This window comes from Taudactylus pleione, unplaced genomic scaffold, assembly GCF_031769625.1.
Source record: "Taudactylus pleione unplaced genomic scaffold, aTauple2 ptg000116l, whole genome shotgun sequence".
NCBI lineage: Eukaryota > Metazoa > Chordata > Amphibia > Anura > Myobatrachidae > Taudactylus > Taudactylus pleione.
Window position 1 is genome coordinate 16,680,628 of NW_028284518.1, and position 27,780 is coordinate 16,708,407.

The window sequence follows — 27,780 nt, forward strand, 5'->3', positions numbered from 1 at the left end:
TTAGTTGAGAGCTGCAGTTATTTTGGGATAATTATACTGTCACCTGTTGGATTAGCGCCCTTAAGATTATTCTTTCTTCCTTTCTTTGCCTATATGTCCAAAACAGTAGGTGTTGTGGGGTATTCCCGGCTTACAGTAGTTAGTACCTACCAAGTGGTCCAAGAACCGTTGAACCAGCAACAGAGTCATAAGCACCAGAGGCTCATTAATGCTTGTAGGGAGCGAAGGCTAGCCTGTCTGGTCGGATCCCACAGAAGAGCTAATATGGCACAAATTGCTGAGAAAGTAAATGCCGACTATGATAGAAAGTTGTCAGAAAACAGTGCATCATAGCTGTAGAGAGGTCAGAGTGCTCATCCTGAACCCTGTCCACAGCCTAAAGCTCATACAATGGACACTTGAGTACCAGAACTGAACCATGAAGCAATGGAATGTGGTGGCTTGGTCTAAAGATTCATTTATGTGGACAGCTGGATACATGTAAATTAATTTCCTGAGGAAGAGATGGCAGCAGGATGCACTATGGAAAATAGGCAAGCCGACAGAAGCAGTGTGATGCTCTGGGCAATCTTTAGTCCTAGCATTCATATGGATGTTTGTTTGACATGTACCACCTACCTAAAAACATTGTTGCAGAGACCAAGTACATCCCTTCATGGCAACGGTATTCTCAGAGGGTAGTGGCTTCTTTGAACAGGATAAAATTCTTCAGGAATAGTTTGATGAAAATAACAATGAGTTTAAGGCATTGTTTCTCAAACTAAGTCCTAAGGACCCCACACAGTTCACATTTTCCAGGTCACCTAACAGGTGCATTCATTACTCCCTGACATTTTGAAAATCTACAGGTGGTGCTAATTATTTCACTTGGGATTCTGTGGAGACCTGGAAGACATGCACTGTTTGGGGTCCTGAGAACAGAGTTTGAGAACCTGTGGTTTAAGGTGTTGACTTAGTCTTTGCCTCCAAATTCCCCAGATCTTAATCTAAATCAGCATCTGTGGGATGTGCTACAAAATACAAGTCTGAGCCATGGAGGCACCTCCTTGCAACTTACAAAACTTATAGTATATGGTATGCTAACATTGTGGTGCCAGATTACAGGACACCTTTAGTGGTCTTGTGGAGTCCATGCCTCAATGGGACAGAGCTTTTTGTTGGCACAAGGGGGGGGACCTACTCAATATTGGGCAGCTGGTTTTAATGTTAGGTCTGATCGGTGGATCTGGGAATGTGCTTTGTAATTTGTTTTTTTTTTGTTAGGTTGCTCTCCACATGTTGTACATGTCAAATTCAGCAAGCACCAGCAGGTGGCTGAAGAACCACATTCATTACTAAAATGTTGGAATTTATTTTTTAGTAGGGTACTATGTTAACCACTTAACTGGCATGGTTCAGCTGACAACTGCAGTGATCAGATGCAACAGGGGAGACTGATCATCAGTCCCCCCTGACATGTGGGGGAGGTGTAATACCGCATGAGGTTGGTTGGTGATACCACCGGGGGTGTCTACTTGCACTGGGATATGAGAGAGAAATAGAGAGATTTCCAATTCTACAGACAAGCCCATTAACTGAGCACTTTCTTTGCATTCTAACCAGGCAAACCATGTAGCAATGAACTCCAGGGGGTAAATTTAGTAAGTAATGAGTTTGTGTTTTTATGCAAATTTCCGTAGGATTTGCAAAAGCCAACGAAAATTTACAGAAAAAAACCTGACTTTAGATCTCAATAGACCAACTATGAATTATTTTACAGACAATGGAAACCATGGATTTACTAAGCATCATGTTTAGAATCTGTCACACAGTCGCTCAAATAATTGGCAGGTTGGTGTGAAGCACTTCACTATGATCGGTGCAGGCTTTGTTTTTTGATTAACGTAAAAAGGGTTACACTTAAAAAAACGAAACAAAAAAACATTGTGGGGTCCCCCTGAGTAACCAGCCCCAGGCCTCTGAGCCTAGGCTGGTATGGGAAAACAGGGAGGAAACAGGGGTATGGGAAAACAGGGTGTGAGATCCCCCTTATTTTCCAATAACCAGCACTAGGCTGAACCAGCCAGGGCAGCTGAGACTATAACAGGGAAGACACACAGCATGGGGTACCTCTGCAATTATGGCAATCAGCTCCAAAAAATGAGGATCTTCCTCCCCAAGGACAACTAACTAGTTTGCATTAGTCCTTAAGCTGATAGCTCATCTCGGGGATCTGCATAGCATAGCTCTACTTCTTTAAAGGGAGAGAAGCAAGGTGTCAAACATTTGCCAGTACCAGGTATTTTTAGAGCTAGACCGGATTCTACGTACATGGTACATGTCTCATAGCAGCATGCTAAAAAGCTGGTGCATTAGCACATCAATCAGCTGTGTTTAAAGTAGGAGGGCTGTAGGTCTGGGTAAATGTAATTCAGTTCATCAAACAACATACACCATTAAAAGTAATGTAGTGACCCAGCTAAGCTGTTTTAGCTAAAACAGCCTGCCCTAAGCCTTTCCCAACAGCAGGCCACAGTGTCCTACGAGAGGGAAAAGTTGCAGTGACTGATCACCGCCGGGTGGTGAAGAGACGCCATGCGCAGAGACTCCGCGCCAACACCCCCAGCAGCCTGCCCGCAGTCTAGCGGGAACACTAGAATGCACCAATGATGGTTTATTTATCCTTGTATTAATTTGTATTTTTGATTAAATGTATTATATCTATTTAGATTTATCCTTATATAGAAATAATTTATGAATGGGCAAATAAATTAATAAAATTCCCTTTTGAAATGTAAGTTCTCGGACTTGGGGCATCGGGGAGATATGAAAGTGGTAAGAAGGTGGCAGATCAGACAGGGGTCCCAATTTCAATCTGTAGCTCTCAAAGATTCCCCATGGTATACAGCCTTCCGAGAACTACACAGGCCCACATTTAATAGCCAGTGAGTTGTGGACCATGGTTAGATTTCAGTAATTTCGCAACTTACAGGCTATTACATTTGGCGATTGATCTTGACTGTTTGCCTTTTAAACAGGAAAAGTTCATCCCATGAAAATTTTGACAAGCCATGTTTCCGTCAATTTAAAAACCACAAGACACTTCATAAACAAAAATAGGTATTTATTGGTGTGCATCGTCATGGGTTGGAACAGGACAAAAGACTTGTAATTTGTTTTATAAGCCAGCAATCATCAAAGAATCCAAACTCTTTATGGTCTGCAACTTACCCTACATGAAAAAAAAGAACAGTATAAGTAAAAATAAACTATTTATAGCAAATTATAATTTCATAGAGCAACAAATAAACCTTTATTAGTAACTTCTGATTGACACCCACCAGTGTAATGTGTTTATAAACCCATAAACAAAATTCTTGAAAATCAAGACAAATGAGTGTAGTGTCGTTAACACCACTGCGTTCTAAAACAGTACCAGATGTTTTAGATAATTCTGGAGATCTATCTTTATACAAATATGGAAACTTTACTTGGAATGCATTGGGCGTCAGTATTCCACAATAATAATTTTATTTATATAGCACTTTCTCCAATAGGACTCAAGGTGCTTAACAGATTGTAGGAACAAAATACAATACAGGTTAATTACCTATACAATTTAGATTACAGTACCTAAAATATTCTAAAGCAGGGGTTCTCAACTCCAGTCCTCAAGTACCATCAACAAGCCATGTTTTGTGGATTTCTTTAATCATGCATAGTTAAGGTTAATTTTGCTGAATCAGTAATTATCCCACCTGTTTCCACAGAAAGAAATCCTCAAAACATGACCTGTTGGTAAAAACGTGAGGATTGACATTGAGAACCACTGTTCTAAAGCACTTTATAATTACCCTTCCATTCACCACAATGCATTGTGAGTTGTAGTCCTCCCACCAATAAACATAGAATGAAGATTTAGTTGCAGATCATACATGTTTATGACCTTACCACTGAGACAAAGCTTTTTTTTGGAAGCTGCTAAGGGGTATATTTGCTAAGTGCAGGTTTTTAGAAGTAATGTTGTTGCCCATAGCAACCAGATCCTAGCTATTATCCAACCAATCATATTCTAGCTATTATCTTCTAGAATCTGCTGGAATAAATAAGTAGAATCTGATTGGTTGCTATGGGCAACAACTTCACTTCTATAAACATGCACTTTAGTAAATATACCCCTAAAGCTGGGTACACACGAATTAGTATGACAGATCGACCTCCCAGCCGATCTGCCTTCCTATCTGACAGCTATGTCGGCCAGTGTGTACCAAGCATAAGTCTCTGAATAGAAGATCTCAAACCTCTACCTCAGTGATATTTTTAATTAAAAAAGTAATGAATGGGGCCCAATGCCATGTGACATCAATGCCAAAAAGCATTCTAGACTGTTCCAGTAATTATTTCTAAATGAAACACTTCCACTCCAAATGCCAATATTTAGTTTATGTACCGATGTTATTTAATCAGCAAGGTACGACTATCTTAAAGAGCAGAAGTTATTTAGGGGAATTGTTGCTTCAAGTTCTATGCAAGGGTCAACATTATTAATGCACAAGACCAAATCATTACTGGAAACACTAAAATAAAAATATATTAGGATAGGAACTTGCTACATTGCAATACTGTAAATATATTGGTTCTCTTTTCTTCAAGGTCTAAAATGGAGTTACAAAAGTTAAATTATGTGCAAGTATGATTTACATGCATAACATATACTATATAAAGGATATGTGAATTCAACTTGTATCAACTGAAAAAAATAGTAGTAGAATGCATGGTCCGGACTAAATAACTACATGTTATTTAGCCATGAAGAATGGATTATACCAGTGCAGGAACAGAACATGCAGAGGCTAGTTGATGAGTAGTTTAGATACTCTTGATCTACAATGGTCTCCAATCTCATGAAAGCACTAACATTTTTGGCAGCTGTCTGAAACTTAAAACAGGGACCTGACACAATGACATCCAAGCAAGCAATTTTATCATTGTTGTTGCACTTTACAAACCTAAACGAACAAGAACCCTTGTGGTTAAATAAAAATGAATATAAAACGAAAAACAAAAAAAAACTATCAAGAAATAATAAGGTTTTTTTTTTTTATAGAGCACCTTTCACACACTAAGAGCCGTATTCAATTTGAACCGAGCCGCGATACTTTTTCGCGGCCCGGACTTTTCGCCTACTTCGCCTGTTTTGTAGGCGGAAAAGTATCGCGCGCGTGCCCGCTTTACCCTGTATTCAATTTGAAAGTATGCGAAAACGGGACCCGGCGAAACTTGAACAGGTGGACAGTCAGATTTGGGGAAATCAGCCTGACACCCCCAAAAGATGCTCTGACATGGGGGTTCCCTATGGTACCCCCCCGATTTGGCTTGCTGAAGGTATTTGGTGTTTTTAAATGGGTTCAATAGCTGCTAAATAGCGTTTTTTTATACGTGATGCAGACTAGTATTCAGGAGTATTTTTTCCAGAAAATAACTTATCCCAGCAAATTTGGGGTACTTGAAAATGGGGATCAGCCTATTTAAAAGTTGCTAAAGTGTAGTTGAAAAAATCGTGAAAACTCCACCTGCCACAAGCACCTGCAATAAAAAAAACACTTGGGGCATACTTGGGGACCCCCCCCCCCCCCCCAGAGTCAAGTTCGCTAGTTTTTAACTTTGTCCCCAACATTATTTTTTTTCGCCCCCAAAATGAAAGTGATTTTTTTTGGTTGTTCTAAAGTGTTTTTTTTTTTTACATTTTTTGATACAGTTTACCTTTGGGGGACTGTCTGAAGGCTGCAGGGGGGTTCCCGCAACGTTGCACCCCAATTCTGCACTTTTTTCCACCTGCTATTCATAGGTGAAACTTTTTCGCCTATTACATTGCATTGACTTTCAGCCTAGGCGGAAAGTCTTTCAAATTGAATACGGGGTAAAAGCAAAACAGGTGAAAATGACGGCATCGGCGAAAAAAGTATCGCGGATCCAGACTTTTCGTCTCAAATTGAATACAGGCCTAAGTGGGAATGTTTCCTGTACAGGGATGTAAAGGGCTTGTACACTTTTGGGACTCCCGCTATTTTATACAGAAACTGCAGGTGCACACTCAGTACTAAGACTACTGATATTCAAAATTACAATAAACTCTAACATTTAATATAGTTCTTAAATAAGTTTCTTAGTATAGGTTTGGCCAAAGATGTATGCCCACCTACCACATCAAGATGAACCTCATCAGGTGGGCCCCTAACATCCCCAATACTGACATTATATACATTTATCTAGGTCTTACCTATAATAGTCCCCATTCCAATGTGTAGGCTGGAGTCTCAGTCTCTCCTTCAAGTGTACATTATATAAACACATAGAGAAAAAAAAAGAGTGGGGCTGGACGTTAAGAACTACAAGTCTCAGCATGGTAGCACCTCTTATCTTTAAAATTAGGGTGTGCAGTCCAGCCTCCCCTTTTTTCACTATTTTACCAAGGCCTGCTCTTGAAGTCCTCACTATTACTGTACATGTACTTAACTCCCAGTCAGCAACAAGGAGGAGCAAGTGCTGTCAGATGTAGCATGAACATGCCAAGGACGAGGATGCACATTGTAAATGGCAGGTGAGGTAATAGTCAGGGCATTTCCGGAGTTTCAATCTTTAAGCAGAACAGAGACTGACTGTGAATCCACTTTCAGAATAAGGGCTCTCCCATATTTCCTTACATCCAAGTTTGGAGTTATAGATCCTTAGACTTCTCTGATTACATTTAGCCTAGCATGTGTGTTACATTGCTCACTAGCTGTACAGCATGCAGAATGTGCACATTCTTCATACATGTCTCATATACGAAATCTGACAATAGAGAAAATGTATCAACTTTGTGCTCATTACGCAAATCAAACATTCTCTTTCAGTAAACAGAAACCTTGGTTCAGGTCTTCTTGCCATCTTCCTCTTCCAGACGCCATCTAAAACAAAAGACAGATTAACCAGCAACGTTATCCTTTTGCAAACAGCCAATAAAAATGCAGATAAATCTGCATTTTGTAGTCTCCTAATGTTTCCTCCAAACCTAACTTTTATTTTTTCTTCAAGGTACAACTAAAGGGGATACCTTTTGAGTGTTAAAAACACATCTTCTCATTCTGGTCATGTACCACGGACAGCCCATCGTACTAACATTAGTTGTATGCCAGATCAGCTGAAAGCACTTCTATTAACTGAAATATATGCTGTGGTGACAACTCATAATACCAAGAGAGCCACAGGAAACCCATAGCACTATAAATATGTGTGCCAAAAGTAGTATAACCAAAGTTTGTGTCCAATATTTAACACTTGTATTCACCAGCTATTAATAGGAGACTGCTACTGAATGAATCCATTTGGATTGTATTTTTTGCTAAATGCTTATCTACACATGCTGTCAGGAATGACCTTGTGAGGAAGGTGAAGGTGGTGTCTCAGCAAATCAGCCGTTGGGAGGCCTTGTCTTGCTTTCCATTTTCCTTTCAGCACCATCAAGAGGAAAAGTGAGAAAACAGCACAAACATTAGTCAATACCAATCATAAAGAAACACACTACACATATTGGGAGTATGGGCATTATAAATTTATTTGAGATTGTAAAAAGAGAACGACAAGAAACATGGGAAATCTATTCAAAGGTGGCCTACTTTTCCTAGTAATGCATACATTCTACTATGAAAATTAATATTCAACCGTTAGTGGTATTTCCCATTTACCAATTATGAGCCAAAACAAAAATCTTAGAAAGGGCCACGGATACCTTGTTCACAAAAGACTTTATTATCTAATGATGCATACTGAAAACATACAGATATCTGCTTGGGTCACTGTACATGCAGAAGAACAATCTTCACTTTACAAGAAGTGAGCCAACGGTTTATGCAAAAGAACATTTTGAAGACATTTTGTTTTAACAAACAGCTAAATTTACAAGTGAAATAAAAAGGTAAAGAAGCAATTACCGCTTTTAAAAAGCAGCTGCTTTTTGTTCAAGAGTGGAGAGTTTATTCCTGTATTGAAAGACAACATGATCATAAACAAAACGAAGAACAAATTAAATACTTTAACCAGAAACTGAAGACAGCGCAAGAGGGAACTCCATTTACAAGTGGTTTCATACAGAAACGGATGCCCCTTTGGTGCTGTCCAGTTACATACAAGTATTTGTTTTCAATACACAGAACTGTTTTAAATGCTTCTTTGTCAAGTGTTTAAGCATGGGGGAAAAGAAAATGAAGAAGTTTGCCCGAACTGTGATTGTAACTTTTGCAAATACTATTTGTTGTTGCAAAAAACTTTTCATATGAAGCATGTGTACTTAAAAACAAAATGAAAAAAACTAAACAAAAAACAGCAGAACAAAATAAAAATGAACAAACAGTACACTGAAGACGCCCTTTCCATCAAGTGCACACGCTCCACTTTAGCAGAAAGAGTTAGTGTGGATTGAACCTGCCACAAATATTGTCCAACTTAAAACATTACAAAATAACAAAACTGTAGAACACTAGCGGAACATGCAGGGCAGAACGCTGCCACAATTAGCTACCAAACTCTAATTTGTCAAATGACTATATATATATATATTTACACAGACATCTAAAAATACCGATGATGTTGATGGTTTTGGCTTACCTTCAGTGTACTGTAAGTTGTACACAACCTGCTTTAAAAGAGGAGACCATCCCTGCAGGCAGGTTCAAGAAGGAATAGGTCCCCCTTCGGCACTGACTAGACCAAGGGCATGCTGCTCAGGCCTGTGCACACAACCTAGGAAAACGTGAATATAAACAGCATTTATGCTGGACATGTTTTCTCTCAAAACATTTTATTTTTTTTTTTTTCTTTAAAAATGAGCCGTGACTGCTAAAAATAAAATATTAACATCCAAACATTAAATTGCATCTTTGTTTTCCCAAATAGAATTTTCCAAGCAAACTGCATTAGGACTGTGTATACAGTTCTGCCAATTTACAAGCGTTCCTATTGTGGAAAAGTACACAATTTCTTAAACAGTTCATTTGAAAAAATAAAAAGTAAAATAAACCCATGGTTTTAATTCAAATACATGCTTCCTCAACTGTGCAAGGGAAATATTTATATGTTTATATACATTAACAAGCTGTTGTAGAAGGTCTTCAGTCCTATTCAAACCATTTGCCACAATTAGATCTTTTCCTGGATGAAAGGGTGCTGAAGTGCTTGATTGATGCTTATTCGTTTAGCTGGATCTAGCATTAGGATCTGATCCAACAAGTCTTTTAGCTGATGCACTTTTTTCCGCTGCTCCTCTGGAAGTCGCTGGCATCCAATTAAATCAGCCAATAGGTCCTTTGTAGGGTTAATAGTGCTCATGACAGTAACTTTCTCCTGTGAGGCAGAAAAAGATCAATTAAAACCGAATGACCAACTGCTTTGACATACTATATGCTGGTTTGTGATACCCTATATACAGTTTACACTACACACTATTGCGTTACCCTTAGATTTCTCTACTATTATATAACGTTATGTTACTCTGAGCCACTATGTACTTGCATGAATATGTACACTTCTCCCTGCCATAATATGCCACTCTGCATTCACTGGGCTTCTTTAAACAGGACTTTAGCACCACAAATATCACTTGAGATGGGTTTCAACCCTCTAACACTCTGGTAATAGTGGATACTTAACACTTAGAAAACAAATCACTAAAGTCTGCAAAAGAAAAAAAAATAAATTATATATATATATATATATATATATATATATATATATACATATACACACACATACATACATACAGAGGTGTCCTCGCACATCTTCACTGCAGTCGTGCCAAACAGCCCCTTTCAGCGAGCCAGGTCCTGTGCAACTCTAGCGTGGGCATCTATTTTGCATTTTTTTTGGCTGAAAAAGCATCTAAAACAGAACGCGATTCAACTAGGACGCACCAGGAGACTGTGGGGATTAATTTGATGCGACACTTGTATATCTGTGTGACTGAGTCTCTCAATCAGCATACAAAGTGCTATGATGCAGTGACCACTGCTTTTTTCCAGTGTGACTAAACAGCATTTTTGGCAAAAAAAAAAAGCCGCCAGACGCTAGCAAAGTGGCACACCAGGCATGTTGCGCATGGAAAATAAATGTGGGACATATCTGTATATAGTGTTTACTAACCTCTTGTATTTATGGTAATACGGGCAAGATTTAACAAGCAATGGCTTTTGCAAGTTGTGTGTTTAACCTCAAAATTTAAAGTGGCACCGATGTTAAGTGCAAAAGACGCTGCAGTTTGCACTTATAATTATGACTGCAAACAAAATGTAAATGGTCCCGCACCGATTGTGCTAATAATTACAAAACCAGAGTTTGTTGTCTGTTTGGAAGGTTCTAATAATCCCCCATAGTATATGATTATTACACATATCAAGTAGTATATCTATGGAGGTGCTATTCAACAATCTTGAAAGCAATATTTAGAGAAACAAAGAAAACAAGGCAAGATTTGGATGTCAAATGCACTATTTAGTTCTGTATTTATATTCCTTCAAGAGTTCTCTGGAAAAATATATCTAAAATATTAAATCTTTATTAATTAATATTTAAAAATAGGATTGTCCAACTAAGAATTTTTGGAGGCAAAATATTGTTAAAATTATAGATAATTAGGTAGTTTAAAGATGTGTTTATTGAATAGAAGAAAAAGTGATATAGATTTAAAAGAATGTCCTTGCTGCCGTCAGACTAATAGTAGTCTATTAACAGCACTTCAAATATCAAATGTATGGGTTAATGTTTAAGTAACAGTAGGGTATCAATTAGTCCATGTTCAGTGGGACTTATTTCCCCAGTGTTTGGGCATTGAGGGTCATGCCATTTAGTACTCTTTATAATTCAGAGAGAAATATCATAAATTTTGTGTAAATATTTTGTTGTTTATTATAATAGCAGAAATTGGTTATTTAATAGTAGTTTCCAACTGTATTCCCTAGTTTATGCAATATTGCTATTGTTCTGCTACAATATTGGATGGCATTTGTTTCTCCCTAATTATGGTTTAGAGAAAAATGTCATGACTTTTATATTTGGAATAATGTCAATTGTTATGGTGACAGAGTAAAATTACTAAATATTTGCCAGCTATGTTTCCTTGTTTGTATGGCATTTTCGATCTCTATCAATGTGTCATTATTTGTTTATAGTAGCAGAAGTTATTATTTTTAAATAATAATTAATAAAGATTTAATATTTTAGATATATTTTTCCAGAGAACTCTTGAAGGAATATAAATACAGAACTGAATAGTGCATTTGACATCCAAATCTTGCCTTGGCTTGCAGTAGCGATGCAATTTACATGTCCCCATATACAGTTCCTAGAGTGAGTATTAAATAGCCAAACTCTGGCTGATGGATACCTGTTAAAACTATCAAATGTGTTTCTCCCTTTTCTTATACAATATCCATGCCCAATACACTGATAAATTATTCTGCAACCACTTCACTGATGTAAGTAAATTTAAATTTCTGTGGTGCAAAAAGTAGACCAGCAAAATCAGAATATTTTATAGCGGAAGCAGCATACATACTCTACATAGGTTACACTGAATTCATACACCTGCTACCATGACATAACACACATGATGCAAAGTGGTCACTATAAATAGGTCACAGTCACACCGATATCCTACCTTATCATTTGTTTACTAACATTTATTTATATGGCACCATCATATTCCTTGGTGCTTTACAGCTGGGAAGAAAACCACTAATAAAATAAGACTGGATTATAAAACAGAGAAAGAGGTTAGTGAGATCTTCTCATAAGTCTTTAATGATCTCATATCTAAGTATTGGTGGTCAGAGTAATGGAGGCTATTATAGTCATGGAAAACATTGTCTACGGATAGTTTATCTTCTGCGCTCAACTCTCACGCACTGGAGTTTATCTACTTCTGTATCGGCCATTTTCCTGGAGATCAACTTTGCACAAGAAGATGCTACACACAATTGTGTCTACATAGAAGACAAAACTTAATCTCAATCTGTCCCTCACAGAAATATGTAGAACATCAGGAAGCAGAGATTCTCATTGATCTGGTATCTGTGAAACACTGAATCATCACGTAAGAAACAGAGGCTGAGTTTTATTTCTAATTTTCTTGTGCGTGGTAGGGGCAATGACATACCTTCTTACAGTCACTGTTATTGCTGTATTACTATGGCACTGGAATATTCCCCATCCCTAGAAGGGTGAATGGGTGTGATTTACTACATCTGTTTCCACCACCCATTCCAAGCAAAACTATATTTACCTTCCTTACTCCTGTTTTCAGATGATGTAGCTGCTGTGTTTGTGCATTTGATTTATAACATGGCTAAAATCAAACTTCCGATCACATTTTCCAACATTCTCATTGTGGGCTGTAGTCAGAAACTACCTTAAATAGAATACTGGGACATGCTGCATTAGGTGAAACAAGGCAGAGAAAAACAATATGGACTCTCTTTAGCCTGCTATTTTTATAGCTAAATCTGTAACTTGCTTACTAAACATGTTAGGTCAACTATGCTTCACATATCAAAAACATACCCGTTCTGTAACTTTGTCAACTTCAATGTACGTGAAATTAAGGTTTGATTCAAAGTGCTGGTCCTTAAATACGCCTTTGCGAATCATCTGTGATTAGAACATATATAGATTACAGAGTTAAGGCAATGGAAAAAAAAAAGACCTCCAAACAAACTAAAAATGCACTTTTTAGACAAACAAAAATAAATCCTCAAACCGTGGAGGTGACATTTTCAGTTATGTGTACTTCAGCAGATCTAAAGAATGGTGCATTGACAGCAAGTTCAAATTTTTGGAGCACTCCTTTAATGCCACCAAAAACCAAAAATATCTATTTGGTAGCGTTCAGCGAATTAAATATTTAAAAAAGAAAAATTGGAGGTACAAGTTAAATCTTCTGTAACATTTATTACTTGAAAGAAAATATCAAACGGAGCTCCCAGCAGATAAATATGTAGAAGAAAAACTATTCATAAGTGCAATTGTAAGGATTTTTAAAATGTTCAAAACCAGTACTAATAAAAAAAGTACACTGCATCACTACTTTACCACGACCAGTTCTGAAGTCACTCTGGCGCAATCACCACAAATTAAGATGAAAAGAATGAATCACCCACAAAGAAAACTATAAACATAATGCAGTTTACAAGAAGCGCTATTTCTGCTCTAATATATAGATTGCTACAAACTGTTTTTAAGTGAAGATTTCTATTTACTTTGTGTTAACCAAGCCAACAATATGTAAGGGGAAGACAATTAATAATACATTACCTTGTTTGGCATCTTTCCTTTCAGATCCATAGCTAATTTTAGCATATGGTTGTTGGTTTTGCCAGGGAACAAGATTTTTCCAGTATAGAGCTCATACAAGGTGCATCCCACAGACCACATGTCTATTCCATAGTCATACATTTTCCCAATTACTGCAGAGGAAGTAACATAATTAGTTTTCTCCAGAAATCCAAAAAATAAAATTTGCAAAACACTGCAATCAAATTAACTATTTTTAGGCATGAACACTTTGTAAATACACATTTATTGAGCCTAACTAATATGAACATCGTACATAGTCAAGTTATTTTTCATTATTCCTAACATACCTAAATAGTTTTAGTTTATGTAAGTTCAGTATAAGATTTGCAGGAAGATGTCGGCACAAAGTATCCGTTTTACTTACTGATTTCAGGAGCTCGATAAAATCTGCTGACAAGATATGGTGTAATGTCATTGTCTGCTACGTGTGATGCAGACCCAAAGTCACAAAGTTTCAAAATGGTTTTGGACTCGTTCACCTAAGGGATAAAGGAATGACACAAGTAAGATGCACAGCCACGTGACTGCTCCCCATGTTTATTTCTTGTTCAACACTACATAACACATACTGCTCCAACATAATTTCCTTTAATGCACACATCTTTATGTAATATAAGTGGACCAATTGACTACTATTACCCTACCCGATTTAAACCAGTGCAAAGCAAAGTGTTGTCTATTGTTCATCATCAGGACCATGATAAAAAAAAAAAGTGAAGTGGTGTAATCACCATAAAGGTTATTCACGGCTAAGAGTTGTCTAGTACAGTTGCACTATTACCAAGTCTTTGGTTTAAATAATAAATATAGCCTAAAGGTGCATACACACGTAACGATTTTTTGTTAACGACGTTATCGTTCAAAAATCGTTCAGTCCCTGAGTTATAATGATGAGTGATAATCGTTCAAGCGCGCTCCCGTTTGTAGTTATCGTTCATCGTCCATTTCAGACTGTCCAACATAACGATTTTCATTGAGAAGGAACATTTTTCGTTCATCGTTGTAAAAATTGTTCATTACACTTCAAAAATCGTTCCCTTTTTCAAGGGAAAATCTGACAAAAAATCGTTGGTTACAAAATCGTTACGTGTGTATGCACCTTAAGTGATCTGTTATACCACTGTGATGTTTACAGTTACCCCTACAAAATCATTGGTACTTTCCTTGCCATTGTGACACATTTACAGTGTTAGCAACTCTTACAATCTAATAATTTCTATCAACCATACAAGCAGTGAGTAATGTTCTTACCAATATGTTATCAGGCTTAATGTCAGCATGAAGGATATTGCATCTTTTTAGGAGTTTTAGCGCCAGAAAGAGCTGCTGGCTGTAGGACCTCACGGCTTTGATATGCAGGCCTACATCTTTGCCGTACTTCTTCAAAACCTCTCGCAGGTTCATGCTTAAAAAGAGGACGAAAGTGGTTGCTCAGAAAATGCATTTTGTATTTGTACAATATGTTACCATATCTGAATTAAAACAAAGTTTACCTTAAAGGCTCAAACACTAGACACAAATGCTGTTTATGGTAAAAGTGACGGAACAACCGCAAACAATGAAACTTGTCATCTGGGTCCGCGTCATTCAGTTTCTTCAGAAACTCCAGTTCTTTTAAGCCAGTTTTTTGCCTACAGAGGAATAGATCAATGGCACACAAAAGGAAGCAACAATTAAAATATTTTGAGCACAACAATATAAAAGTACTTTAGAAAATTTTCCCCCCAAATATCTGAACATAGTGTATCACATATAAATATTGTATATCACATTTATCGGCACAGTAATATCTGAATGTTCAGGAAAATAATTATCAACTGGCTGCTCTGGCAAATAGGAGGGGAAGGGGCTGGGGAATGAGCGCAGAGGAGTTTCTCTTTGTGAATTTATCTTTTTTTAGTTTTTCATCAAAGGGGATGTCCGATCACTTAAAAGTATGCAGTGAAGAAGATGGCAATTGCAATATTTCAAGCAAGAGCCTAGACAAAATCAATGTTCAAAGAGATCACTTGTGCCAAACTTCACAACACTTCTTTCTTTTGCATCATTTCCAAAATGCCAGTGATTAAAGCTTACATTAATTCATTGTTTCTGATGATTTTGACAGCAACTTCTTGATTCGCTCTTGCCATATCTCGAGCACGTACGACGTTACTGAAGACTCCTTGACCTGTGTATCCATACACATTATAACGTTTTTCCAATATTTCACCTATGTTGACACCTAAGAAGTAATCCAAAAACAAAGGAAAGAACGGTATTTAAACATGGCATGTTATTAAAACTATTTTATAGGATGTGTAGGCAAAATACAGTACTTATATATTATAACTTAAATGGCGTTTAGACAGAATTGTGGCCTATACCGAAGTAAACGTATGCAAAAATCCGGCAATTCCAGACAGATCTCTTGCACTCAGGATCAGGCTGGTGCTTTGCTTCTAATACTTTTACTCCTTTCAGACTTAAGCCTAAAATACGAGTTTTTGCTCGTGTATGTGCATCAACCCGGATCTGGCGTATGTTTGAAAGGAGCAACCCACGTTGGCAGTCCCGGTTCGCGACCCTATTCGCTAGCAGGGTTTTTCCCAGCACTTAGAATCCGGGGCGACAACCCGGCTCAAGTGAGAAAGGTGTTACCCAGGTCTTGATGACCCGGGCCATGCCTAAAACAAACTGATTGGTTGGGGACAGTGGCGTTTGGAGATGAGATAATTTCCAAGTGCCCACATCCGGGTCACTGCAAGAGCCGCGTCTGGTTTGAAGGGTGACAACACAGGAATAACCCGGGTTGTCCCCCTTAAGTGTGAAAGGGGTAGCACGGCTTAACCCCGTGCTTGGTGTGCCAGGTCTGAGCCGGGTTGAAGTCGGGAATTTATATCTGAAAGTGGTAATATTTTGTTTATGCCAGCCAAAGTCAAATGCGAGTTGGGCAATGCAAGTTGGGCAATGCAAGGTGCTGTTTTCTCTGCGAATTCGAATTGCAAATTAATTAATCAAATTGTTGCAAATTGTAATCCAATTAGCAACTCGCACTGAACCAGTCAGAGTAAACTCGCATTTGTACATTTGCACCTGCCTAAGGGTGAGATGGAAGGAAAAAAAATCTTTATTTCACGGTTAAATGTCGGGACACCATGCAGAACACCTTGGACACCACCCTGATAACTAATTAGGCAACTGGAAGTTTCCAATTAGCTTAGTTAGTCCAATAATTACATGTCTTTTTTGGGGTTAAAAAAAAATGGCCTCAAATTACCCCAAAATCTACTTTTTGTTTAGTTTAGGCACCTCAATCTTACTGTATTTTTTTAATTGAATAAATTGTTTACCAATTTTTTACATTTGTTTTTCAAATTCTTAAAGTGCCCTCAAAGTACCCCCAAAGCAAATTCTTCCTACTTTTTGCATTTTTCGTTTAATTCATTTGGAGGTTAAACGAAAAAAGCTTATTTTCAATTTTTTTTTAAAAAGCACAAATCAGCCATTTGACACCATTTGGCAGGCAATTCGCAAATGTCTGCTGCGAGTACTGTGAATAGACATTTTTAATTGGGTGAGAGGATTCTCGGGTGCGCACATTAGTGCGAAGTCTGCGAGTTTCATGAAACAAACTTGCACCGAATTGGATTGACCCCAATAACTCAGAAACTGCAGCATATTATTATTAAAACACAGTTTGATTAAGATGTTGTCAAACTAAAACATTAAGGGAGCTATTCAATTCAGTGAGCTGTTTAGGCCGACTAATGATTGCTTCTTGCACCCTCCTGGGGGCGCGAGAAGAAATCCAACTAAAGCGTCGGCTGCGAGGCTGTTTTCTGACTTAGTGTGGCGCTAACAGTCTCGTGGACGGCACTTATGTCAGAGAATGCCGGTTCTCGAAAACCAGCATTCTCTGACTTAACTGCTTCCCGATGGAGTAAACTTTGAGGTGAATTGAACAGCTCCGGGTACTCCCTCCCGGCGCTATTCAATTCCTTCCGAATTGAATTGCCCCCTTTGTGTTTACTAAATATACTAAACACATGCTTTGCATAGAAACTTTGCATAGGAAGCAATTTCTGATACATACAATGTGAATGGTTACAACTGGGACGATATTAAGTTGAACACCAGGGTTGGCCAGTAAACAAAACTAGCTTGTGTGCAGGCAGGAAGCATTAAGCATTTGAAACCTCAATGGCAAACAAATGACATGCCATGGTCAGCAGTTGCTAGAGATCAATAGTGCTATGTTGCTATATCAGGTGACACTGTATATGCAAATACCCATACCACAAACACTCACGGTAATAGCCTTCAGCATCTGTCCAGTTGTCCCTCAAGTTGGGATTTTCCTTGAAGTCTTTTCCAATGCCAGCAGCTCTAAAACGAGCACTCTGAAGAAAAAAATATAAATTTGTAAAAAAATAAATAAAACAAGGAGATGTACGGTCAAATTAAAAAGAAATAGGAAAATGTTAGTAAATTCTGAAGCTACAGTACAATGTATAAACTGGTCTAAACACAACCAGACTAAAAAAAAGGAACTCCTAAAACTCCAAGGCTGCCAATGTGACAGAGATGTTCTCAACATGTTCCATAATACTTGTGCCATCAATGACTGACCAACACATACTTACATCAAAGCATGCAGCAAACATGTCATCAGATTCTGTGAACATGTCAGGAGCAGATATTTTCTTCTGTGTTGCACCTGTGAAAAGGAAAGGTTTAGCACCATTAGTGCTTTGAAAAACAAATGGAATGTCTACATGCAACAAAAGCAAAGAAATGCAGTAATCTGAAGGTTTACATTCAGTGGTTGATTCACCCTTACCATTATTCATTAAGTTGTGTTTGGCTTTGACAGAGGCTTCAAAGTTATCAACGTTCTCTCTCTCATATTCCTTAACATCTGCTGCAACCCGCTCAAGAATATCATCTGGTGAAGCCGACCGACTCCGTGCACTACTCTGGGGACTGCTCGGCTCAGAGGTCACTGACATATTGCTGTCTTCATTTAAGTACTTGTACTTCTGCAGGTAGCCACAGCCATTAAAAACAGTGAAAAATAACACTAATTCAATAATAAATACTTTTCTCTAAATCAATAGAGCAATGGTGCTTCTAGACAGCTACCAGGTAGCCACGCAGAGACATTGGGGGCAATGTATGACTGGGCGGCTAACGATCGCCAATTGTCTGGACCTGCTCCACCCATTATTATGGTGAAGCATGTCCAGACACTGCCCACATGTATTATAATTTGTTTTGCTGTCAGGTGAATTGCACTCTCCCTCTTTCGGCTGTGTGATCGGCGTTTGCATACATTCTGCATGTGCGCTAGTCATATTCTCAAAGCTGCACCCGTGGCTTTGTTGGAAAAATATTAAAACTTTATTGTTTTTATAGTATGCACAATCCTTTGCTGTCAGAACGGACGACCAGGCACAGTGCTGTATGGTGCAGCAATGACAGCTGCAGCTATAGAAATAGTCAGTGCCACTGGCTGATAATACATTGCCAGAGCGCCCTATCAAGGTATAATGGTGCCGATAATAGGGGAACATAGCGGATTGTCATAGCAGATACTGACAGATCGGTACCCTATCTATTGCGCATACTGACAGATTGGCACCCTATCTAGGTATAGCAGCGTCAGATAATGCCAGGGCTGCATATTACTACATGCAGGGGAAGTGGCAACTGCAGCACATAACATGCGCAGTTCCCGTTTTGACAGCCATCACCCATTCATACATCTCCCCCATAATTACACACAGAAACACAGGTAGAAAAGTATGTAGCTAACCAGAGCATAGACAAAACCAGGAAACACAGCAGTGTGTATCTACTCAGTCTACATGAAGTCTGGGGTTCCCGAGTCATAAAAATAAGACTTTACTAAGCTGCTCTTGACAAGAGACCTCTTTTCAGTTAGGCTAATTTGACTTAAGTTAAATATATATAAAAATAACTTAAACACCCCTGACCGAAAACAAAAATACTGTAAAAGCAATTTCATCTTAAAAAAACAGAATATCTCCTCCAATGGTCCCGTATCATTTGTTGTATTGAGCAGTCACATTTACATACAGCCATAACCTCTGCTCATCACCTTTGTCGCTGCTCGGGGAGAGATCTGAGGCAATTACGGAGCTCATTATTTTTTAACCTACCATTGATGTCTCTATTAGCCAATAAATGATCACTGAATCTTAGTAAGTTGTGTAAAAGGAGGTCAAACAAGGGGACACCAAGCAAACAACTGGTGCTTATTTTCACACTCACCTCGACAATCGCTAGTCTCTGCAGGCGCCTTTGCTCAATTAGAGCCTCTTCATCTTCTTCTTCCACATCAAAGTCTTCAAGACTAGAATAAGAAAACAAACCCATGTATTTGTAGACTTTACAAGCTGGTATTTTATGGGCATCTAACACAAAGCCGCAAAACACTTGATGTCCCTTATTTATCTTGAAACAAATAAAATGTATAATATACTGTAATTAACCATCACAACTTCCCCAACAAAACCAAATGCATGCAGTTGTGCAATAAACAAAATATGGATGAAAGAAATAAGTTTAAATATAATGTGTTGAGTTTAAAAGAACATTCTCCCCAAAATATTAAAAACAGAACTTTTAACGCTTGCCGTGTAAACTATTGTTTCCCGCTACATGTACTGTTCCATTAGAATATATACATTCCTACTACTTTATTTACATATGATAACTAAATATGGAATGGGATTGAAATGCCGGTTCAAATCCAGACAGCGGATGCCAGACAGCATCAAGATCCCGACAGGGGCAGGTAAGTACGCTAACCTCCCCTGACCCTCCCTTAGTGGTGCCTAGCCCTAACCTCCCCCCTTAGTACCTAGCCCTAACCTACCCCAGGGGGTGCCTAACTCTAACTCCCCCTTACCGCCCCCTAAACCTAACCCACCCAGGGGGGGTTGCCTGACCCTAACCTCTCCCTGGGGGTACCTAAGCCTAATTTCCCCCCCACCCCCAAAACCTAACCCCGCTAGACTCCATAATCCTAACCCTCCCCCCCTCGGCTAACGCTAAGGGCGCCCCGGATTTACCTTCGTTCGGGATGGCGTCCTTGGCGTTGAGATGATAGGCATCGGTATATCAACACCTAGCATAAATCCCTAGCCGGCAATCCGCTGTCGGGATTGTGACCGGCGGCCACAATGACTACCTCCCCTAAATATGACTTAATATGTCCACCAACTGTAGTCCCTTCTCACTTCAGGTCATAATGTAAGAAATTTTAATTCCACCCTGTTTTAGGCTTTAGCAATGTGACACAGAACACTACAATTTACTGTGTCAGAGAGGGTAGGAAACGCTACTTTGCTTATTAGACCTCTCTTCCCACTTGGGTGTAGATTCAATTACCCACAGATTATGAGTCGTGCGGTCTCCTCTCCCAGGTAAAGTGTGTACAGCTGCTCAGTTAGATCTCCATGATCCACCTGTGAGCAGAATTGGCATTAACTGCTACCTCTGGGCAGCCTCCAAGACTCTAATTGAATAGCTAGGCGCAGTTTACCCATGAGAAGTGACCGCGCAATACAACCCGCGGGTAATTGAGTATTCCTCTTAGCGATATAGGATCTGATCGAGGCTGTTCAAAAAAAAATAATTTATCAGCAATAGCGTCATTATATGAAACTGTTAAAATTTTATGTGTGCGCTGTATAAGAAACACAAAAAAAAAATTGGATTTAAACTATATATACACAATTTACTATGGCATATCAAATTTAAAAAATTGTTTTATAAATTAACTGAAATATATAAGACTACAGACTAGGATGTAAAAAAATAGATAAAATAATTCTCAATTTATATTCCATGTCTACACAGATGTGTTCTCACTCATCTCTGCTGCAGTCACGCCAAACAGCCCTCTTGGCGCGCCGGGTCCCGTAAACTATGCCTAGAGCAGAGCGACTTCTCTCTGGGATGCGACTAGGATGCACCAGGTGACTGTCCCGATTAATTTGATACGTGACACTTGTATATTTGTGTGCGACTGAGTCTCTCAATCAGCATGCGAAGTGCTACGAAGCAGCGGCCGCAACTTTTTTCCACGCCAAGTTCCGTTGTAGAGTCTCAGTCGCATATAGATATAAAAATTAATCTGCACAGTCCTTTGGTGCATCGCATTGCGACTTAGACGTATTTTTGGCAAAAAAAAATAGACAAAAAAGAAACCTGGTGCTAGCAGAGTCTCAAGGGATCTAGCAGCTCACTCACGCCAGGCATATAGCGCTGCATGGCGTTGTGAGACTAGATGAGAAAGGACACATCTGTAAATCGGTAGAAACCACTAACAGTGCAAAACAGTCAAGGCAAAGCTCCGATATAAATAAAATAGCCCATTTATAAATGAGTTTATACTTTTCATCAGATGATTCTTGTTCCACCTTCATTCCCTCAGAAAGGCTCCCTTTAAATTTATCTTCTTTATCTTTGCTCCTACTTCTTCTTCTACGATTTCTTCCTCCTCGGGAATGTGATCTCCTCCTAAGACGTGATCTACTTCTTCTGTTTCTGTCTCTGTTCAAGACAAGCCAAAGTTAAAAACAACAAATACTACGCAGAAACGCAGTTAACAGAAGATTTTTGGCGCTCTTAATAAAATGTTATTAATGGCCGAATTCATTAAAACCTCGAAGGGCTAATTAGCAGCGATGCAGTGTCGGGGGCTATTCAATTACAACCCTCGGCAGTCTCTCAACGCAAATTTCTGTTCACCTCTTCCTGAGGTTTGAACAGTAATCAGTGTTAAGTAGTGTTTTTTGCCCTGATCGTTTCCGCAGCTAATGTGTTAACCCATAGCTCCGAGTACTTATCCCGGAATCTATGGGTTAACCCGTGTTTGCCACAGATTTACCGTGTGAGGAAATAGGCTTCTAATTGAATATCTCAGATGTAAGAGTCCGAGGCTACTACCCTTCTCCATGCGCGATAAATTAACAAGGCTAACTGAATCTGTGCCTCTCTCTTCTTATATACAAGTGCCACTATTCATGATATGCGGCATCTCGAAGTCTGAATTCTCCAAGCATTACTAAGGAAGAATTCACAATACTGTCTTATGGCATTAAAATCTCAAAAGCTTAAAAAATATATATACTGTATATTAAATAAAAAACCAAGAACTGCTGCAGCCCACTTTTATTACAAAAAATTATATACTGGGCTCTTCATAACATTAATATAAAAGCTAAAACTCCCTTCAAATCACATTAGGGTAACAGCACTGTGAAGAACCTGGCTAACCTGACCCTTCTTTCTACCTGATAGCGGTAATCATACCCACATTATGGAAGGGCGACAGACTGTATTCTGTAAATGTAAACAATGAAGCTTTTACTTATCTTGCATTGCTAAGGATAACATTTATTAAATTGATTACTGAGGAAAAGACCCCTCTCAGAATTCAACTTCACCCCCCAAAAAATAGCTGGCATCATTTTTGGCTCTGCGTTGGTGCAACGTTAAAAGCATCTTGTACTGACAAAAATGGAAAATTAACAGATGGAGTTGGGTGTCAGATCAAACTTGGGTAGACAACCTCTTTACTCATGCCGTTTTAAATGTACTTCTATAAAGAAAACATACTGATTTTTACCACTCCTCATCTCCACAGCTCTAAGGTCTTTTGAGAAAGGGGCCTGATTCACTACCAATCGCAACTGCGATTACGCACGTAATCAGCCAACTGTTATGCTCTGCGCATGCATCGCAGTGCGCAAACCGGCCACTGCGATCGCAGTGACTACGTAGACCTCTCGCAGAGTGATTGACTGGAAGTGCCATTTGTGGGTGGTGACGGGGAGGTGGTCGGCGAAACGCAGGCGGGCCAGTGCGTCTGAACACCGTTGCAGGGGCGTGCATAAATTATCCAGTGCAATGCCGTATGCAACCTGAGCACTCATAGCATGCAACGAGGTTAGCAATTCCCGAGTAAGATCAGAGCTTGTGCAAGTGTGAGTGAGGCTGCGATGGTACCCGATGGTATTGATAGTTTCGCAGTTTTGCTAAACATTACGGATGTATGTAAGGTAAAGTGGGCGTCCTTATGTTGTGCTGCAACGGCATAGCGTTCACAATGGATTAGCATACTATCACAGTGAGACTGTGTGCGTAATTGCTATTGCATTCGCAGTTGCGATCCTTGCTGAATCAGGCCCTATGTTAGGTTTGAAACTCGTGTATGCAATATACATTCATCATATCTGGTATCAGAGCTTCATTGTGAGCAGCACTTTTACTCAGGGATTCCGCTGCAGCTAAAAGCACATGACATTTTCAGGAATACAGTGTGCAAGCTCTGCTGGGAATGAATTGCTGCATTCTCACCTATGATTACATGCCAATTATTACAAAGATCTCCTGAGAGTATTTAAATGGGTCTGGAAGAAGAATTCTTAGAAGTGGGAAGATAATATGTGGAGGCTAAGCCTTCAATATGTGGTGGCTAAGTGCCACAGTTTCTATCTATATATATATATATATATATATATATATATATATATATATATATATAAAACCTAAATGTACTCCTATTTATCTTTTCAGAAAGCTAGAACAGTGCAAGATGTAGCAGAATTGATATCAAATGAATGTTGTCTGTACTTTTTAAGCAGTACAAAGCTTAAATACCTCCTGTGAAGAGATCTGCTTCTTCTCCTAGGAGATCTACTACGTCTTAGAGGTGACCTTGACCTTCTCCTTCCGGGAGACCTGCTTAAACGCCTTCTAGTAGGGGACCACCGAGGAGGACTAGCTTCTTTTGTTCTGTCATGTCTTATAAGACCTTCATCTCTGGGTCGCAATCTAAACAAAATAAATCATTTCATTACTATAAATGTTTACCTTCAGCGAGATGAAATATTAATTTGTATAGTGGACACTCAAAACAAAATAAAAAATACCTAGGAGATGATAATCGCCTCCTCTCTGGTTCCCATCTTTTCCTTTCTATAGATTTGCTTTTTGCTCTCCGAATAGGGGACTGCGTTCGTGGTGGGGACTGCTTAGTCTTCCTATCATGAACAAGTGGAGACCTGCTATGCCTCAAAGTCCTATCACGCAGTTTGGGCGTTAGGCTCCTTGCCTTTGGGCTGCGAGCAGTTCGACGACCCGGTGAGCGGTTTTCTTTCCCTGAAGAGGCATCTTTTGATGGAGACTTAAGCGGTTTCTTGTCTCTCTCTAAATCTGATCTTCTGGGCTTATGTTCCTTTGACCGTGACCTCCTCTCTCTGGATTTGCTTCTTCTGGGTACAGGAGACTTAGACTTTTTACTACGATCTCTAGTTCTGCTTTCAATGGCTACAGGAGATTTCTTCCGGTCTCTGGATTTTACTCTATCATCTGGAGGAGACTTTGAGATTGTGTTAATTTCCAGGGATTGCCTTCGTAAACCTGGTGACTTCTTTAGCTGATCTTGAGATCTGTTTCTTTTAGAAGGACTTTTAGATTTCCTTCGCTCCTTAGATTTACTTCTAGGTACTTTTTCTTTAGCAGTTTCAGAGTTAACTTTAATTTTCTTCTTTTCAGACTTGTGTTTAGTCTTGTCTTTGGACTTACTCCTACTCCTCCTCTTTGAAATAGTTTTTGAGTCAAGCACCTGCTTTGACTTCATGTTTGACTTTGTTGATGCCCTTTTGCCATTGCGAATTTTTTCATTAATCTCACCTTCCTCCTCAGAACCAGAATTGTAGCCCTGCAATATTAAGCCCATGCCAGAATGCACTTTACCTTCCATCAACTCGTTATCAAGTTCTGCTTTAATCATAGCTCTCTGCTTCTCTAAGTCTTCAAGCAAAGCAAAGTCATCCAGTTTTGCCCTCTTTGACATAGAACCATCATCTTTGTCAATAACTCCTGACTCTTTCCTTTTGTGCTTCTTATGTTTGTGTTTATGTTTATGTTTTTTGTCTTTGTCCTCTTCAGAGGAATGTTTATGTTTTTTGTGCTTGCTCCGATGTTTGTGTTTCTTTTTCTTGTGCTTACTGTGCTTGCTCTGGGGCTGATCGACCTCTGAAACCTCGCCATTTTCTTCAATACCACTCCTACCAGAAGTATCTTCATCTTCCATGCTATGAATACAAAAAAAAATAAAATAAATTAAAATAAAAAGAGAAAGAGAATAGCCTCAATGTTGTTCTGTAAGCTGAATTTTCTGCTCATGACTGTAAACACACCCTGAATGCTGTAATTTAAAAAGGAGTTGTGACCTTTCTATTCTATTTTTTTTTAGATTAACTGTGCATAACAGACCCAAATGGTGTTTTCATTAGGTAAGCTTCTTCGTACAGTTTAATCATTATGATACTTTTCCTACAAATTTTATAACTAAAGTGGCCAGGCAAACATAGCCCTGTGACTATATCCCACCACCACCAAAGCATCACAAATAGACAAAACTATTAACACAAAAATGTAAAATGAGCATGAAAAGTTACAATAGATATGGCCTATTGGAGAGTACATCTACCAAATGATTAGATACAGGATAATGAGAGTTATGGTAAGATCTTACCTTTAACTCTCTCTCTTCGAAGTCCATAGGGTCCACAGGGAGACCTTTGGGTGTAGGTTGGATCTGGATCCAGTTAAAGCTTTTGCTCCCAGGATGCACTGGTCCACCCACCCTATACTCCACCCTCGAGCCAGAGGCATCTCAGTTGGCAAGTAGCCAAAGGCCGGAGGAGTATAAAAGAGAGAAGGAAGACTGGTACACACAAGAATCACACTCTCACAGAGGAGACGGAATACCGGTGACCAGAAATATAACCCATATGAAGCCAGGTGCGTCAGGGCGGGTGCCCTGTGAACCCTATGGACTTTGAAGAAAGGTAACAAAGATAAGTTCTTACCATAACTATCATTTTCTTCTTCAGGGTCCATAGGCTCCACAGGGAGACCTTGGGGATGTACCAAAGCAGTCCTCTTGCACTGGGGCGCTCTTGCACTGAGAGAAGAATCCGGCGCCCAAAGGAAGCATTTTGAGAGGCAAAGGTATCAAATGCATAGAACGTTAGAAAGGTCTGAATGGAAAACCACGATAGCCTTACAAAGCTGAACAGCCGAGGCGCCACAGCGAGCCGCCCACGAGGGGCCCACAGACCGAGTAGAATGAGCAGTAACAGAGGCCGGTACAGACAGGCCTGCCTGTGTATAAGCCTCTGAGACAATCATACGAAGCCATTTGGCCAATGTTTGTTTATTGGCTGGCCATCCCTTTTTGTGAAATCCATAGAGCACAAACAAGGAGTCCGATTTCTGAAGGGAACTGGTACGGTCCACAGAAATCCTGAGAGCGCCGACCACATCCAATGAGGCCTCGTCAGCCGAGAGGTCTGGCAACTGAAAGGCCGGTACTATAATTTGTGTGGAGATTTTGCTTGATGTCAAAAAGATTCTCTGATCCAGAGATATCCAGCAGGACTCCAAGATGAGCCATTCCCTGTGAGGGATTCAGGGAGTGCTTGTGCAGGAAAGCAATGGTAAACTACAGACGGCGGTGAAGCACTTCTGGAAGGAGGTCGTCCAGGTATGGAAACAGTCGGACACCCTGACCACTCAGATGGGCCGCCCTGATAGCCATAATTTTGGCAAATACCCGTGGAGCTGTGGAAAGTCCAAAGGGCAGAGCCTGAAATTGGAAGTGTTGACTTAGTATAGCAAACCGGAGATATCGCTGATGTGAGGGCGCTATATGTACCTGGAGGTACGCATCCTGAATATCCAGAGCGCTCCATAGCTAGGATGATGGACCGTAGGGGTACCATCCTGAACTTTGGCACCCTTAGGAATTTGTTCAAGGATCTGAGGTTGGAGATAGGCTGATGAGACACATGTGGCTTCTGAACCAGAAAGAGTAGAATAATAATAACAACCAGTCCCTCACTGAGATAGTGGGACTGGCACAATTACCCCTGCTTGCAGCAAGGACTGCATGGCTTGCTAGATATTTGTAAGGCCTTGTTCGGGTCTGAATGAGGGCCTGTGTAGAGAAAACTAGTGGGGGGAGACCGTCTGAGAAATGAAAGGGCGTGCCCATAAGAGACCACTTCTCTTACCCAAGTATCTGTGGTGTTTGACACCAGTACTGGGCGAACTGAAGAAGTCTACCTCCCACTCTGGGATATCCCAAAGGAAGGCCCGTCCCATCAGGCTGAGGGTTTATCCTCGGGCTTTGAAGCGGAGTGTCTGGTGTTCCCAGGCCGCTTGGTCCTGGGTTTGGCAACTCCAGTGGAAGCCGACTGCCTAGGAAAGGACTGACCTTTAGGCTTTCCTAGGCCTAGTAGAAGTAGTTACAATCTTGTCAAGGTCTGTGCCCAACAAGATCTCCCCATTGAAGGGTAACCCTACTAGGTTCTTGGAATCCACATTAGC

General features: G+C 39.6%; 1 protein-coding gene across 5 annotated transcripts in view; it reads right to left on the reverse strand.

Moving 5' to 3' along the window:
• Positions 1-3,086: 3,086 nt before the first annotated feature.
• Positions 3,087-27,780, reverse strand: part of PRP4K (pre-mRNA processing factor kinase PRP4K) — a 30,438-nt gene continuing 5,744 nt past the window's right edge. The window contains exons 2-19 of one of the 5 annotated variants that reach the window (XR_015878343.1): positions 24,312-25,478; positions 24,040-24,213; positions 21,769-21,927; positions 19,639-19,720; positions 18,185-18,383; positions 17,988-18,061; positions 17,654-17,744; positions 15,439-15,586; positions 14,856-14,993; positions 14,614-14,767; positions 13,727-13,841; positions 13,321-13,472; positions 12,571-12,657; positions 9,104-9,360; positions 7,953-8,760; positions 7,399-7,469; positions 6,887-6,929; positions 3,087-3,211 (exon numbers count right to left, since the gene is read on the reverse strand). Coding sequence is in view for 1 of the 5 variants with exons in the window: in XM_088471704.1 (XP_088327830.1) it covers positions 9,157-9,360; positions 12,571-12,657; positions 13,321-13,472; positions 13,727-13,841; positions 14,614-14,767; positions 14,856-14,993; positions 15,439-15,586; positions 17,654-17,744; positions 17,988-18,061; positions 18,185-18,383; positions 19,639-19,720; positions 21,769-21,927; positions 24,040-24,213; positions 24,312-25,478 (2,944 nt within the window). In the remaining 4 variants the exon portion in view is untranslated. Of the gene's footprint in view, positions 3,212-6,886; positions 6,930-7,398; positions 7,470-7,749; positions 9,361-12,570; positions 12,658-13,320; positions 13,473-13,726; positions 13,842-14,613; positions 14,768-14,855; positions 14,994-15,438; positions 15,587-17,653; positions 17,745-17,987; positions 18,062-18,184; positions 18,384-19,638; positions 19,721-21,768; positions 21,928-24,039; positions 24,214-24,311; positions 25,479-27,780 lie in introns of those variants that run through there. The other 4 variants (XR_015878342.1, XR_015878344.1, XR_015878341.1 and 1 more) reach the window with 4 other exon arrangements.